The sequence below is a fragment of the Equus przewalskii genome, chromosome 10, assembly GCF_037783145.1.
Source record: "Equus przewalskii isolate Varuska chromosome 10, EquPr2, whole genome shotgun sequence".
NCBI classification, from domain to species: Eukaryota; Metazoa; Chordata; class Mammalia; order Perissodactyla; family Equidae; genus Equus; species Equus przewalskii.
This window is the reverse complement of record NC_091840.1, coordinates 20,961,453-20,974,878: the sequence shown is the minus strand read 5'-3', so window position 1 is coordinate 20,974,878 and position 13,426 is coordinate 20,961,453. Positions and strand designations below refer to the sequence as shown.

Genomic DNA, 13,426 nt, shown 5'->3' with positions numbered 1-13,426 from the left:
CCCCACTTTCCCCAGGCGAGGGGACCGAGCTCCTGAATTTCCTGTTTCCAGAGTTGGGGCACATGGGGGTATGTATCATCGGCCAACTCTGTCTAAGCCTATTTCTTCAATTATCCCCTCTGAATCTTATAACTAAAAAATACTTTTTTTTTTTTTTGGAAGATTGGCCCTGAGCTAACATCTGTGCCCACCTTCCTCTATTTTCTATGTGGGATGCCTACCACAGCGTGGCTTGATGAGCTGTGCATAGGTCTGCATCCAGGATCTGAACCAGTGAACCCTGGGTCGCCAAAGAGGAACACACAAACTTAACCGCTGCACCACTGGGCCGGCCCCAAAATATACTTTTAAATTAGATTTTAATTACAAAAGTAACATGAACAAATACACTCTCCTCTTTAAAAATCTATAAGAGAAGAGATAAAGTTATGTTGCCTTTGACCTCCACTCCATCTTGGTTTCCTGCCTTAGTGTTTGTTAGTTGAGTGGACACCTTTCTGGACCTTTCTTTTTCTACTTTTATTTACATACATCCATAGACACAGGGAGAACATACAACACTGTTCAGTGTGCATATCATAACAGATATACTGTCCCATAATACGCTGTTTACTCAGTGAATGTGGGCTCACTCCATAAATGTTGGCACATAGACAGATCTATTCATTCCTTTTAACCGCTGTATAGCATCCCACCACATGACAATACTACAAGTTAGCCATTCCTCCACTGATAACCGTCAACTAGAAAAATATGCTTCAATGTGTTTCTTTGTGTGTACGTGCATTTCTCTGAAGTAGCTTTCTAGACATGGAATTGCTGGGCCATGAGGTTTGAGCACTTTTAAATTTGACTGATGTGACCCAGCTGCCTTTGAGACAGGCTGTGCCAATTTCTACACCCATCAACCACGAGTGAGCACAGCAGCTTCCTCACATCCATACAAGTAGCATATCAAAGAATGTTTTTATTTTTGCTGACCTGATGGAGAAAATTGGTATCAAAGCTTTTACTCTGGTTCCATTTATAACGAGTGAGACTGAGCATCTTTTCATGTTGACAGTCTATTTCTTACCCATTTTTCTAATGGGTTGTGGGTCTTTTTAAAACTGATTTCTAAGAGTTCTTGTAGATTAAGAAAATGAGCTCTTCATCTATGCCGTTCAGACAAGTAGGCAGAGTAGACTCTGCTTTACCCCTGAAATCCGTTAGCGAGTGCAGACAACTCTAGGGCACAACTTCTGGCCTGGCCCGGTTCCCAGGTCAGGCCACACAGCTGTGAGAGATCCATGCTGTGCCTCGCCCTCCTCGGCCTTGTATCGGACCTACTGACCCACTGGTCAGAGGGGCCACCTTGCAAGCCCTGGCACACAAGGAAGGGGTGGGATCCAAGAGTCTGTCACGCAGTTCCTCTGAGGCCCTTGGGGAAGCCTCCGTCAGGGCTGGGATCTGGAGCCGAGAGCTGGGGCTGTGTGGTTGCTCTGAGTAGTAGGGCCTGCCTGGTTTCTAGGGGTTCCAGCCAAATCAACTCAAAACTCCCCTCCTTAGCCCCCAGACCTCCCCTGCCCACACTCGGGGACACACACGGCACCTACCCTGGCCCAGGAGTAGTCCATCGGCACAGTCGGGGGCGGCACCTCCTGAGCAGGGACAATGACCCCTTTGGCCACAAGATCCTCGTACACAGACCTGGGAGATGGGGGAGGGGCAGGAGAAAAGACATCCACGTGGATTTTATCCTTCTGGGCTCTTCTAAGCCATCCCAAGAACGCTCCTCCATCCAACCCAAACACTTCAGGTTTCTTCAGCTCTGTCCCCAGTCCTGTCAGAGGCTTATTCTCACTAGTGGGATTCCTGAGAACTAAATGAAGACAGGTTATGGCCAAGACCCCCCCACCCCGCTTCTCTGAACTAGGCTTTGCAGAAAGCCGAACCTGGAGGCCAGGCAAGGACAAAGTGGAGGAATGGGAAGAGACAACAGGAGATCCAGTCACTTCAACAATCACTCACAGGTGACCCTTTCTAAACGTTTCTATGCTCGTCTCTCGTTTGTGGCCAGGCAAGCAGGTAAGCTCAGAAACTGAACGTGTTTTGACACCAGCCTAACAGCCTGTAACTATGCTTCTAGAAACAAAAAACAAAACAAAAGCCAAAGAGAAAGAAAGGATTTTGGACCATCGTACAGCTGCGCCAGACTCCCGAGAGGGAGGAGGAATCTCGACACACCCGTGTCGGCGAGGCTGCTGTCCTCAGGAGGGACAGAGTAAGGGAGGAGGAGGCTGGGTCCTCCCCAGGGTCCACTTACTGGATGATCTCTCCAAGCTCATCGAAGCTCCGGGGCACAAACACTCCTGCCTCCTTCAAAGCCTGGTTCTTGGCTACTGCAGTTTCAGATGCCTGATTGGCACAAGCTCCGGCATGGCCAAACTGCACCTGGAGGGTGAAGGAGAGCACTTTACAGGACTTGTTAGCCCCCGGGACAAAGGCTCCTGGGACATGTCGGCACTGGCTATGGGCTGTACCCTGCTAAACGTTCTACATGCCCCAGTTCATTCAAGCCTCAAGCAGATTCACTCAATAGGTACAATGGATGACTCTCATTTACGGATGAGGAAACTGAGGCACTGAGCAGTTCAGGAGCTTACTCAGGGTCACACAGCTGGTGTACTGGAGCCAGGACACAATGTCTGACAGCCCAACTCCACAAAACGTTCATTCGGCCTCCCCCGGGTCAGTGGTCAGGGGATAGAGAATCGGGGTTGGTTTTGAGTAATCTGTGAGAAGGGAAGTTACAACCTGCCAACTTTAGGCTGAGCTGAGCTCACCGGCATGATCTGAATGTCCCACACATACTTTTTATAAAGTATGTACCAATATTTAAAAAACAAACAAACAGAAGATTTCATGTAAAGAAACAAATTCCCAGCTTCTCTTAAAAAGCCAGATTTTGCACCAGTAGGCCTGCACTCCCACACAGCAACAACCACCTGCAGCCGTTAGCAACTGCCCCCTTCCACCTGAGCGTGCACTGAGGTAAAATACCAATCCAGTGGAATGTGGGGCTTGACTGGCTATGGGAAGTGAGCGAGAGAGAAGAGAAAACCAATCAGAAGAGCTAAGTGTCAAGTGTCTTTGATCAAGCAAGGGGGAAAAGGAATTCACCTAATGAAACATCTGGGGCCCTGACCTACGGTGGGGTGTGGTGGGGCATCATAATGATACCAACCTGTTTAAATAACACTCACTACGTCCAGGCACTTTTCTAAGAGCTTTACTCATTTAATCTTTCAGTAGCTCTGCCTGTCCCCTATAAAAAAATGAAATGGAAGCAGAGAGGGGTAAAGTAACTTGCCCAAGGCCACACAGGGTAGTATGCAGCAGCATTTGAACCTAGGGAATTTGACCTCTGTGCTCTCAATCACCATATATAACAAAAGGGGCCTTACGTGTTGAAAAGGTTAGGAACCGCTGCTATGTTTAACAACACTTGAAAACTCATGCCTCACAGTGGGTTCCCAATGCAGTCTCTGTAGGACATAATCGGGTGGATGGGGTGGGAAGAAGAAGAGATTCTGCACTCGAATAACCTGAGATAACACTCGGTTCAAGGAAGTCAAACAAGTGTAACTCCGAGATTTCGCAAAACTAAAAGCAAAAATTTTAAAAGGGAAATAGATTATACTGCATGTTCATAATGCCTAGAAGTTCTCTTGTTTTCCTGTTTGTTCGGTTTGGGTTTTTCTGTTTTGTTTTGAGAACATTGCTAGAGGACCAGTGTTTTGTGGAACACACTTCTGAAAAATGCCACCTTACCGATACTCCCTTGTCTCTACTCCCATCCCCCAGTTCTTCATTCATTTTCCCCAGGAGCTGTCTCAGGTGGCCAATGAGTAGAGATTTAGTTGTGTACCTATCATATCTCCTCCAGAGGGCAGAAAGTCCTGCAAGGTCATGTGACCTGTTCAGAATTCAGAAATCACCCATTAGCTGAGGAGTTACCATACTATTTGCATTTGTATCTAAGTATGCTTAAAATTTCATAAAGGAAGTTTTAAAAACTAATTAGAAAACAAAAACAGGGGCTGGCACAGTGGCGCAGCTGTTAAGTTCACACGCTCTGCTTCAGTGGCCCAGGCTTTGCTGGTTCAAATCCCAGGTGCGGACCTACACACCATTCATCGAGCCACGCTAAGGCAGGTGTCCCACATATAAAGTAGAGGAAGATGGGCACAGATGTTAGCTCAGGGCCAATCTTCCTCAGCAAAAAGAAGAGGCTTGGTGGTGGATGTTAGCTCAGGGCTAATCTTCCTCAAAAAACAAAACAAAAACACCTCTTGAGGACCTGCCCAACCCATGGGACAATCATGAGCACTCAGCCAGAAACAGAAGAGCAAGGTCGTTGCCCTCTTGGAGGTGATGTCCTCAGCGTGGTGGGGTGGGGAGGGCGAGGGCTGAGAAGGCACAGTTAGTTAAGAGAAACAATGGAGGGGGAGGAAGGAATTATTTTTGGCTGTCGGGGTAGAGGGGAAAGCAGTCAAGAAGAAAGAGAATCAGGAACAGCTTCATGGAATAAGTGGATTGAAGAATGGAAATGAAAAGTTGCCAAGACCTGTATGTGCTAGACCTTTACAATTACTTCCTTATTTAAGCCACACAACAACCCCATATCATCCCATTTTACAGCCCAGGAAACTGAGGTAGAGAGAAGCTATGTGACTTGCCCTGGTCACACAGGATCACCAAGAGCTGATTCTCAAGCCTGTAAAAGCAGAGCTCATCTCTAAAGGATGGGCAGGACCCCATGACCCAGCCCCCCTCCCCTTTCACCTACTAGGAAAAAAAATATACACACATATACACAGTTAACACTTACCAAAATGGATCATAATATAAGCATTTACTAGACCCCACCCTTTCTTAGATTTAATATACCTTAAACTCTTAATATACTGACATATCAAGATCCACCTCATTCTTCTCCTGCCTGCCTGGTTTTCTGTTACACGGCTGTGCCAGGGTGACAGTCCCCTCCTGACCGGCATTTAGGTTGTTTCCATTTTTGGCCATTACAACATTACAGTGAGGATCCTTGCACATATACTCTGAAATATTTTGTATGCATACCCATAGAGTAAATCTGTACAAATGGAACTGCTGGTTTGGAGAGGTGTGTTTTACAACTGGACAAATATTGCCACTTAGAGGTGGGCAGGAAGCTGCAGGGGAAAGGGAAGCCTCCTAGGGAGAAAGAGCAGTGTGACGAGGCTCACTGGTAGGAAGAACTGAGGGTTTAAGTGCAGGGATTGTCGTCGTTGCAGGAAGCCTTGAAGGCCAAGTTTTCCCTTCATAAATACACAGCACGAGGACAAGGCCTTCCACTCAGGGCCTGCTCAGCTACTGATGAACTGACTGGCGACAAGTGGTGGTTTCCTCGGTTTTCAAGGCAGAGGCTTCTCTAAGCCAGAGCACAGGGGCCAAAGTCTGGCTTACCAGACCCAGGTGGAGAGTGTGTGTATCTCCCATCTCTTACGTGCTGTACTTAGAATCTGCTGGCAGGCACTTCCACTGACGTCATATCACGTTAACACATCGAGAACAAAGCTCCCCTCCTTCTCCCCACACAGAACTTCTCACATGCCCCTCCCAGCTCTGTGCCTGGGGTGTGTCCTCTCCCCGCTCGGCCTCTTCACTCAGCAAACTCCTTCTCACCCCTTAAGACGCAGTTCAAGCATCACCCTCTCAGTGACGCCTCAACTCCTCCAGACAGTGGTTGCTCCCTACTCCGAGTAGGGGCTCAGGGCCTTGATCTAGCCTTCATCTGCTGATTAATTTGTCTCCTCCAACTCAATTTCAGCTCCTAGAGAGCAGGGCCCCAGCCGGACCTTGTAACAACGATGCAAGTAACCAACATTTGTTGGAGGAACTAGCTGATAATATTAAGATGACCACACGGTTCACGTCAAATGCCCCTCTTGGCTTCTCAACCCCCGCCCAGGAGTGACCCGTCCCGGCGTACCTCGGAGGAGAACATGGTGGCACAGGTCCCGATGCACCAGCAGACCACCGGCTTGGTGATGCGGCCCTCCTGGATGCCCCGGCAGATCTTATACTCCTCAGTGCCCCCTATCTGCCGAGGAACAGGGACCGAGGAAGCCCACAGGTTAGTGGGGCCCACGCTGAGTGCTCCAAGAGCAGCAGTGCAGCAGCAAGGCCTGTCCCACATCGGGAGGGGCCAGAGTCAACAAGGGTCCTGAGTTACAACCTGGTTATAAACCAAGGGGACGTGGCTCTAGCAAATAATAGCCCGGGAGATTGAGATCAGATGGAAGGAAGACATGGGTATTCCAGGGGAGTCCCTGGGACCCCCTTTCCTGATCTCACAATTATTGAGGACTAGACCTGATCAGAGGCACAAGCAAGGGATGGGGTTATAGGACTCTCCCAAGTTTAAAAAAATGCACTTTTTACTCCAGCCAACTATGCACTGCCCGCCAGGCAGACCATGGCTAGCCAGTGCAAAGCTCCTCCTTTACTGGCACTAAATGTCCTGTGGCACTGGGAGGCACAATTCCTTTTTCAGAAACAAACAGAGCAGTGTTAACAGTGACAACCTCTAGGCCCCAGAGTCTAGGCGGTGTGATTACCAGGGACAGTCATTTTAAGTTATATACAACTAAAGTCCATGAATTTTTTAAAAAACTGAGGTCATACATTACTTTTGCAATCAGAAAAAAAAATTTTTTTTAAATAACTCACCTCTCCAAGAACCACAATCATTTTGACTCCTGGAGTGTCCTGGTAACGTAACACATGATCCATAAATGTCGAGCCGGGGTACCTGGGGAGAGCAGGGGGGCATATGGGATCAGGAGGAGATGTTGGGGTGTGTATACAGGTGTGGGAAGCACGCTTGTACGAGGAACACTGTGGGGTCTTCTTGGTGTGGATGCCCAGGGAGGGTCCAGAGATGCCTTAGGGATAACGGGGGGCGAGGAGGAGGCAGTAAATGGCGCACAAGGGAAGAGAAGGGTAGGGAGGGAAGAGGAGTCAGTAAGCCCAGAGAGGCTCGCTTGGAGTAAGAGGTCCTGGAGAGTGCATGTCCACAAATACTTTTTAAAAGGGAACCTCACACCTCTCCTCTTGAATATGGGTTGGATTTCATGCTTAGCTTCTAATGAACAAAATGTGGCACAAATGATCCTGTGATATTGACTTCCAAGGTGGGGTTATGAAAACAACGCTTCTTTCTGGCACTCTCTCTGTATTGCTCACTCTGGGGGAAGCCAGCTGCTGAGTCCTTAGGACTCCAAGCAGCCTGTAGAGAAGCCCAGAGAAGAACCCTTGCCAGCCACGTGGAGCAGCCTCTTCCAGCTGAGTACGGCCCTGCTGACGGCTGACTGCAACCCCGAGGGTAGATATTTACTGTCATTTGAAGCTTTGTTGTTGTTTTTTTTTACACAGCAATAGATAATTAATACAATGTGCAAACTATGTTTTAGGAGGGCAGGCTATTGCTAGAAGGTCCATATATAGGTCTGTATATATATATATTTTTTCCTACTGTCACATGAGTCTTTTTGTCTGCAAAAAGATTATTTAAGGCCATGCAAGCTTCTCTGCAGATCTTCATGTGCTTTTGATATGCTCAAGAGAAGTGGAATTAATGACCGACCACGCCTACATGAAGCCTCCATAAAAACCCCTCAGGTACGGGGGTTGGAGATCTTCGGGCGAGTGAACACACCAAGGTGCTGGGAGGGTAGTGTGCCCAGAGAAGGCATGGAAGCTCCCGGCACTGCCCGCCTCACCTGCCTTGTGCATCTCTTCCATCTGGCTGTTCCTGAGTTGTATCCTTTTATAGTAAACTGGTAAGCGAGTAAGCAAACTTTCCCTGAGTTCTGTGAGCCATTCTAGCAAAGGATCAAACCCGAGGGGGGTGGGGGGCGGGTCATGGAAATCACCGATTTATAACCAGTCGGTCAGAAGTACCAGAGGCCCAGACTGGTGACTGGCATCTGAAGCAGGGGCTAGGGAGGCAGCCTTGTGAGCCTCAGCCCTTAACCTGGAGGAACTGATGCTGGTCCAGGTGGATAGTGTCAGAGCTGAACTGAGTTCGAGGACACGATTTGGTGTCTGCAGAGAACTGGAAAACGGCTTCATGTGGGAAAACTGCCTCCACATTTGGTGGCCAGAAATGTGAGTGTGCTGGCAGTAGAGAGTAAAGGAATAGAGCTTTTCCTTTCCCTATTACTAACTACACTAACACTTAGTGAGTACATACTAAGTGCCAGGCCCTGTGTTAGCCGCTTTGTATACATGACCTCATTTAATCCTCCCAACAACCCCATGAGGTGGGTGGGATTATTTTACCCATTTGATATGTGCAAATGATGGAGGTCTAGGGAGAGTAAGTCACCTGCCCAGGATGCACCCCTGGGTAAACAGGGAAACTCAGATTTCAACTCCTTTGGTCCCATCTCAGAACTGGTCCCGCTAACCACTGCACTCTGCTGCCTCCCTATGGCCACACCTCAGACAACAAACAGAATTACCCCCAAACCCCAAACACCTTTTAAAAGCATCTTTCCCTTTTAGCTAAGGGCCAATCTTCCTCACCAAAAAACCATACCTTAAAAAACAAAACATCTTTCCCTATATTTTCTGATTTTAGGCTCATGTCAATCCTGAGACAAAAGGAGAATTGCCCCACTTTATGGACTTCAGCAACATTCCCATGCGCTTGAAACCCAGCAGCAGCAAGCAGAGATTAGAGGACTCAGGGCCCTGTCTCCCAGCCTGCCACACTCGGTGTGGCCCCCTAGCTGATCACCTGTCCCCGCCAATGGCCACGCCCTCATAGACACCATCTGTGGTCCGAGAGATGATATTGTTGAGCTCGTTGGACATGCCCCCAGAACGCGAGACGTAGGCCACGCTGCCAGGGCGGTACAGCTTGGAGGCCAGGATGTTGTCCAGCATCCCACCTGTATTCCCAATCTTAAAGCACCCGGGCTTGATGCCTCCAACCTGCAGGGGCAGAAACAGCAGTCAGGGAGGAAGAGTGAGCTCCTGACTGACCACAGAATTCAGGGGAATCACAGAGCCCGGTGGGACCTGCCCAGCCCACGCCGGCCAGGCTGGGGAGAAAATGAACCAAGAAAGCTAATAGCTGCATTGGGTTTCTTGCTTAGGAAGAATCTCGTCTCCCCCGAGAGACATTACACAGGAAAAAGAGAGCCTTATTTGTAAAACACAGCTTACTGTTGCAGATTCAGATATGTGTACTCGGGGGTAAGGAGCCTCCTTTGCTCTAAAAGGGCGACAACTCCCAGGAAAGGCGTGTAACACAGGTGTGCACCTCTGCTCAAAACCAGGCCCTGCCTCTGAGATGAAGGGTCCCCTGGTTAGTTCAGAAATCGTAGCTTCACACAAATTTTTAATGCAACAACTGAATAGAAACACACAACAAAAAAGTATTCAGAGTGATTTCTTCTTACATGAAGACCTTTGGGTAAAAAAAGCCTCCAGGTGGATTTTCCTTTGGTTTCTAGTCAGAGGAAGAATGGAAGACTACACTGTGGTTATATGAGGGGGGACAAACACTTAAAACTCAAATTCTTCTCATCAGCCGCTTGGAACCATGAAGGTGGTAAGGACTGAGTGGAGAACCCTTTAAAAAATTAACTGGAAATGGACAGATTGACTTTCAGCAGGTACTCTCAATCTTTTTAACCTAGGAGGGAGACAGAGGAGTCAACAAGGGGGCTTCCTGAGGACCCAGACTTTATGAGAGAGCCTTAACGTAAAAGGCTTTCCGGAAGGCACGCTCACAGTGGCAGGTCCAATGATGGTCACGCCCCTCTGGTCCGCCTTCTTGATCAGCTTCCTCGTGAGGGCCTCAGGGATGCCTTCGGCTATGATGGCGATGGTCCGGATCTAAAGGATGACAGCAGTCCTTCCCCGTTAACTTTTTTCGCTTCAGGTGGGCAACAGGCAGCAACCATTCAAGAACCCACCCCCACCCCCTTCCCGGCTCTAAGGACAAAGTACTGCTAACGATAAGCACCCCCTTCTCCCCACAGGCCTCTGTTTCTATCCCGATCATGCCAACCCTCTCCCAAAAAGAGAGGCATGGACACCTGAAACCGATCTCCGTTGGTTAACACCGTGGTGATGCGGTGACCAATCAGGAGCCAATGTTCCGAAAACTTGCTACATACAGTCAAAGCTGCTATATTCTCTCCCATCCAAAAACTCATGAGACTCAGACCCACCTGTTCGCCCTCTGTCCTGGTGCCCGCTCACAAAGCATCTATCTACGGCTTTCTGCACTGTGCCCTCTGAGTGTCTGACTCTACATCCCCACAGGACCAGGCCAGTATATGACAGAAACAAGCTGCTTCCACACTCAGACCAGGGAGTGGGCTGGGGGAGGAAGCCAGAGCAGGTGGGGATGGAACAGAAAGATCAGGAACCATCTCTGACTCTACACCAGGGGCCAGCAAACTTTTTCTAGGAAGGGCCAGATAGTATTTCAGGTTTGTGGGTCATGTGGTCTCTGTGACAACGACTGAACTTTGTCTTTGTAGCATGAAAGCAGCCATGGACAATCTGTAAATGAATGAGCACGGCTGTGTCCCAATAAGACTTTATTTACAAAAACAGGCAGAGGGCCAGGTTTGGTCTTTGGGCTGTGGTCTGCCAACCTCTGCTCTAGACTAAAAAAGCATCTCATTTTCAGCAGGTACACTTTTGTTTTTGCTTCATTTAGATGCCAAACAAGTTTATGTTTGCAGTCATAAACCAAACTAAGCCAGGCTGGGATCAGACAATAAGTTTGAACAGAAGAATCAGTATCTTAATCCATAAGGGCTCTTAGGAATTATTAAGAAAAAAGACAAGGAGAGGAGGCCAAGTCACAGAATACAAATGGCCAATAAATGTTTTTAAAAGCTCATCTTAGTTAGTAATCTAAGGGATGCAAATTATACAGAATGCCTATCATTTTGTCAAATCTGTTTTTAAAATCCAAACACTCAGCGTTGGGAAGGGTCCAGGGAAATGGGCATTCTCTCACTACTGATGGGCGTTTGCGTCCATACGACTTTTCTGGAGGGCACCTGGGCAAGATGGAGCAAAGCCTTGCAAATCTGCACATTCTGACGCAGCAGTCTGACTTCCAGACGTTTATGCTGGAGAAGTTATTAAGGATAGATGCAAATGTTAATCCAAGATACTCAGCACAAGACTTGAAAAAGCAAAAGTGATGTCGCCAATAAATACTTATTGACGTAGAAAGAGTAACTGAAGAAAATGGATCAGAAAATGGTTATATATGATATTATTCCATTTGTTCCAATCCAGGAAAAGGTGTGGAGAAGGATGCACTGAAACGTCGGCAGCCACGTTTCTGGGAAACGGGACTTGAGGTCTTTATACTTTTCATTTTACTTACCAGTATTTAAATTTCCTACAATAAATATGTAATAATTTTCTAATAAGGAATAAAGTGCTTTTGATTCTGTTTTTAAAGCCAGTCTCAGCAGGCTCAGAGAGGGTCTAGGGGGCACAGACAACCCTGAACTGACTCTGCGTCAGCCCAGGTCAGCGCACCTGCCCTCGGTTACTACACTGCCTTCTGAAGGTCAAGTGTCTCCAACCACTTTCACCCTGATCACTGGCCAGTCCCGAGTCCCAGGCCCTTTGTCCATTCAGGAGCTCTCCCTGCTCCCCCGCCCCCCAGGGCCCCAGGACCTACCTGCGCATAATTCATGGTCTCAATGGTACTGTCATAGGCAGAGCGGAGAGAGGCAAAGCTGATCAGCACGTCTACCTCTGGGTGTTTCTTCATGGCATCAGCCATGTTCTTGAAGACAGGGATCAGGATCTCCTTGTGACCCCAGTAAAACTTCTGCTTGTGGTCCCCGCTGTGAGAAAGGTGGAGGAGGAATCAGGACACCCTCAACCTGTCAGGGCTGGGGAGGGGAAGGCCAAGGGTACGAGCTTCCCCAGAGGGTGGAAAGGCAGGACTCTGCCCTCTAAGAGATTCTATCTGTAGGAAAACACCCCCTGGAATACTGACTGCTCCCAGCAAATCCCAGCAACACTGATCTTTACCAGCAAAGGGGATAACCAGCTGCTCCCCGAGCTTAGGCTTAGTGAGGGAGGAGACTGATGGGGAAATCCCACCAGGCAGCTATCTCCAGCCTCCCTGCCGTAGTGTGACTCACGTGAAAGGGTAGACCATGGCAGCCACTGAGGGCTCATCTCGGGAGCACACGTAGTCAAAGTCCAGCATGCCCTGCACGGCCCGGGTCTGCATGCCCCACACGATGGCCTTGGTGTGGCGGCTGAAGAGGGTGGCGCTCTTTCCTGGTGGGCAGAGACACAGCGAGTGCACCCCGAACACACACCCCCTGGAGACCCACAGGGGCTACCTGCCAGACCCCTCCACACCCTGAGTCCAGGGAGGCTGGCTCATCAAAACTGCAAAGGAACGTCAAGAGAATAGAATCTGGAGAACCTGGGGGAGAGGTGCCTTGATTTCTCCTGGGAAGAGGTAGCAGGAGAGAAAAAAGAGCTCAGAAGACCTGCCTGGCTGGTAAATAGCTCAGCAATGAACAGAGAAGGGACTCTGTACACAGAGCACGGCCCACAGGCGGAGAATGCCTACAGGACCGCTCAGGTTCACAGGACGGCAGGTAATCAGCCTCCTGCTTACATGTGACTGGCGGCTTGATAAATTATTTTTAAAGTCACTGGAAAGAAACGTTAAGCTCTCCCAATTATGGTGGCCACAGGACTTTAAACAACTCCCCACCAATCCTTATAACCTGTAAATCTGGACATAAAACAGCTCGGGTCAGCATTTGAATTCTCATGACTGCAAGCCAGTGTAGGTCCAGGGAAGAGGTTTGCTGCAGCCTCATCTATAACTGAGGTTCTGGCCTGGGGTCAGGCAGGGGCAGGGGCAGCACGCTGGCCACTCCTCCTGTCCTCCTCCCTCTACTGGCCGGCTCCTTCCCGCTCAGAACCCAGCTCTTAGAGCTCTTCAGTGGCCCAGGAAGGCATTAAGGGAAGAAGGAGGGAACAAAAACAGCTGGCAGAAGTACACTCCTCCGCCTGGAGAGAAAGGCCCCTTCACTACTCTGCTGGGGAGACAGTGCACCCGCTCGGTGGCCTCTGGTACTAAAGAACCTACTGTACTAGTGCAGACTTCGCTAACCAAATTCGAGGTCCGATTAAACAAATTTAAGAGATAACTTTCCCAAGGTACGTAGGAGTCTTATCCCTCTGCGGGCTGGCCTCTTCCATCGCAGCCAAGAGCGTCTCATGACAGAAGGCTCCTGATGTTGCAAATACCTGAGATTTAGTGTCACCCAGACTCATCTGGGTTCCAATGAGACATGAGATCACAGAAGAAGAG

The 13,426-nt window shown here is 48.9% G+C and overlaps 1 protein-coding gene across 4 annotated transcripts in view; it reads right to left on the bottom strand.

Moving 5' to 3' along the window:
* ACLY (ATP citrate lyase) overlaps positions 1-13,426 on the bottom strand; it is a 40,520-nt gene that overhangs the window by 6,701 nt on the left and 20,393 nt on the right. For all 4 annotated transcript variants that reach the window (XM_008519228.2, XM_008519231.2, XM_008519230.2 and 1 more), the window contains 8 exons: positions 12,231-12,372; positions 11,759-11,927; positions 9,832-9,936; positions 8,831-9,027; positions 6,757-6,838; positions 6,017-6,127; positions 2,306-2,433; positions 1,596-1,689 (listed from right to left, as the gene is read on the bottom strand). In XM_008519228.2, the coding sequence (XP_008517450.2) occupies positions 1,596-1,689; positions 2,306-2,433; positions 6,017-6,127; positions 6,757-6,838; positions 8,831-9,027; positions 9,832-9,936; positions 11,759-11,927; positions 12,231-12,372 (1,028 nt within the window). The remainder of the gene's footprint in view (positions 1-1,595; positions 1,690-2,305; positions 2,434-6,016; positions 6,128-6,756; positions 6,839-8,830; positions 9,028-9,831; positions 9,937-11,758; positions 11,928-12,230; positions 12,373-13,426) is intronic.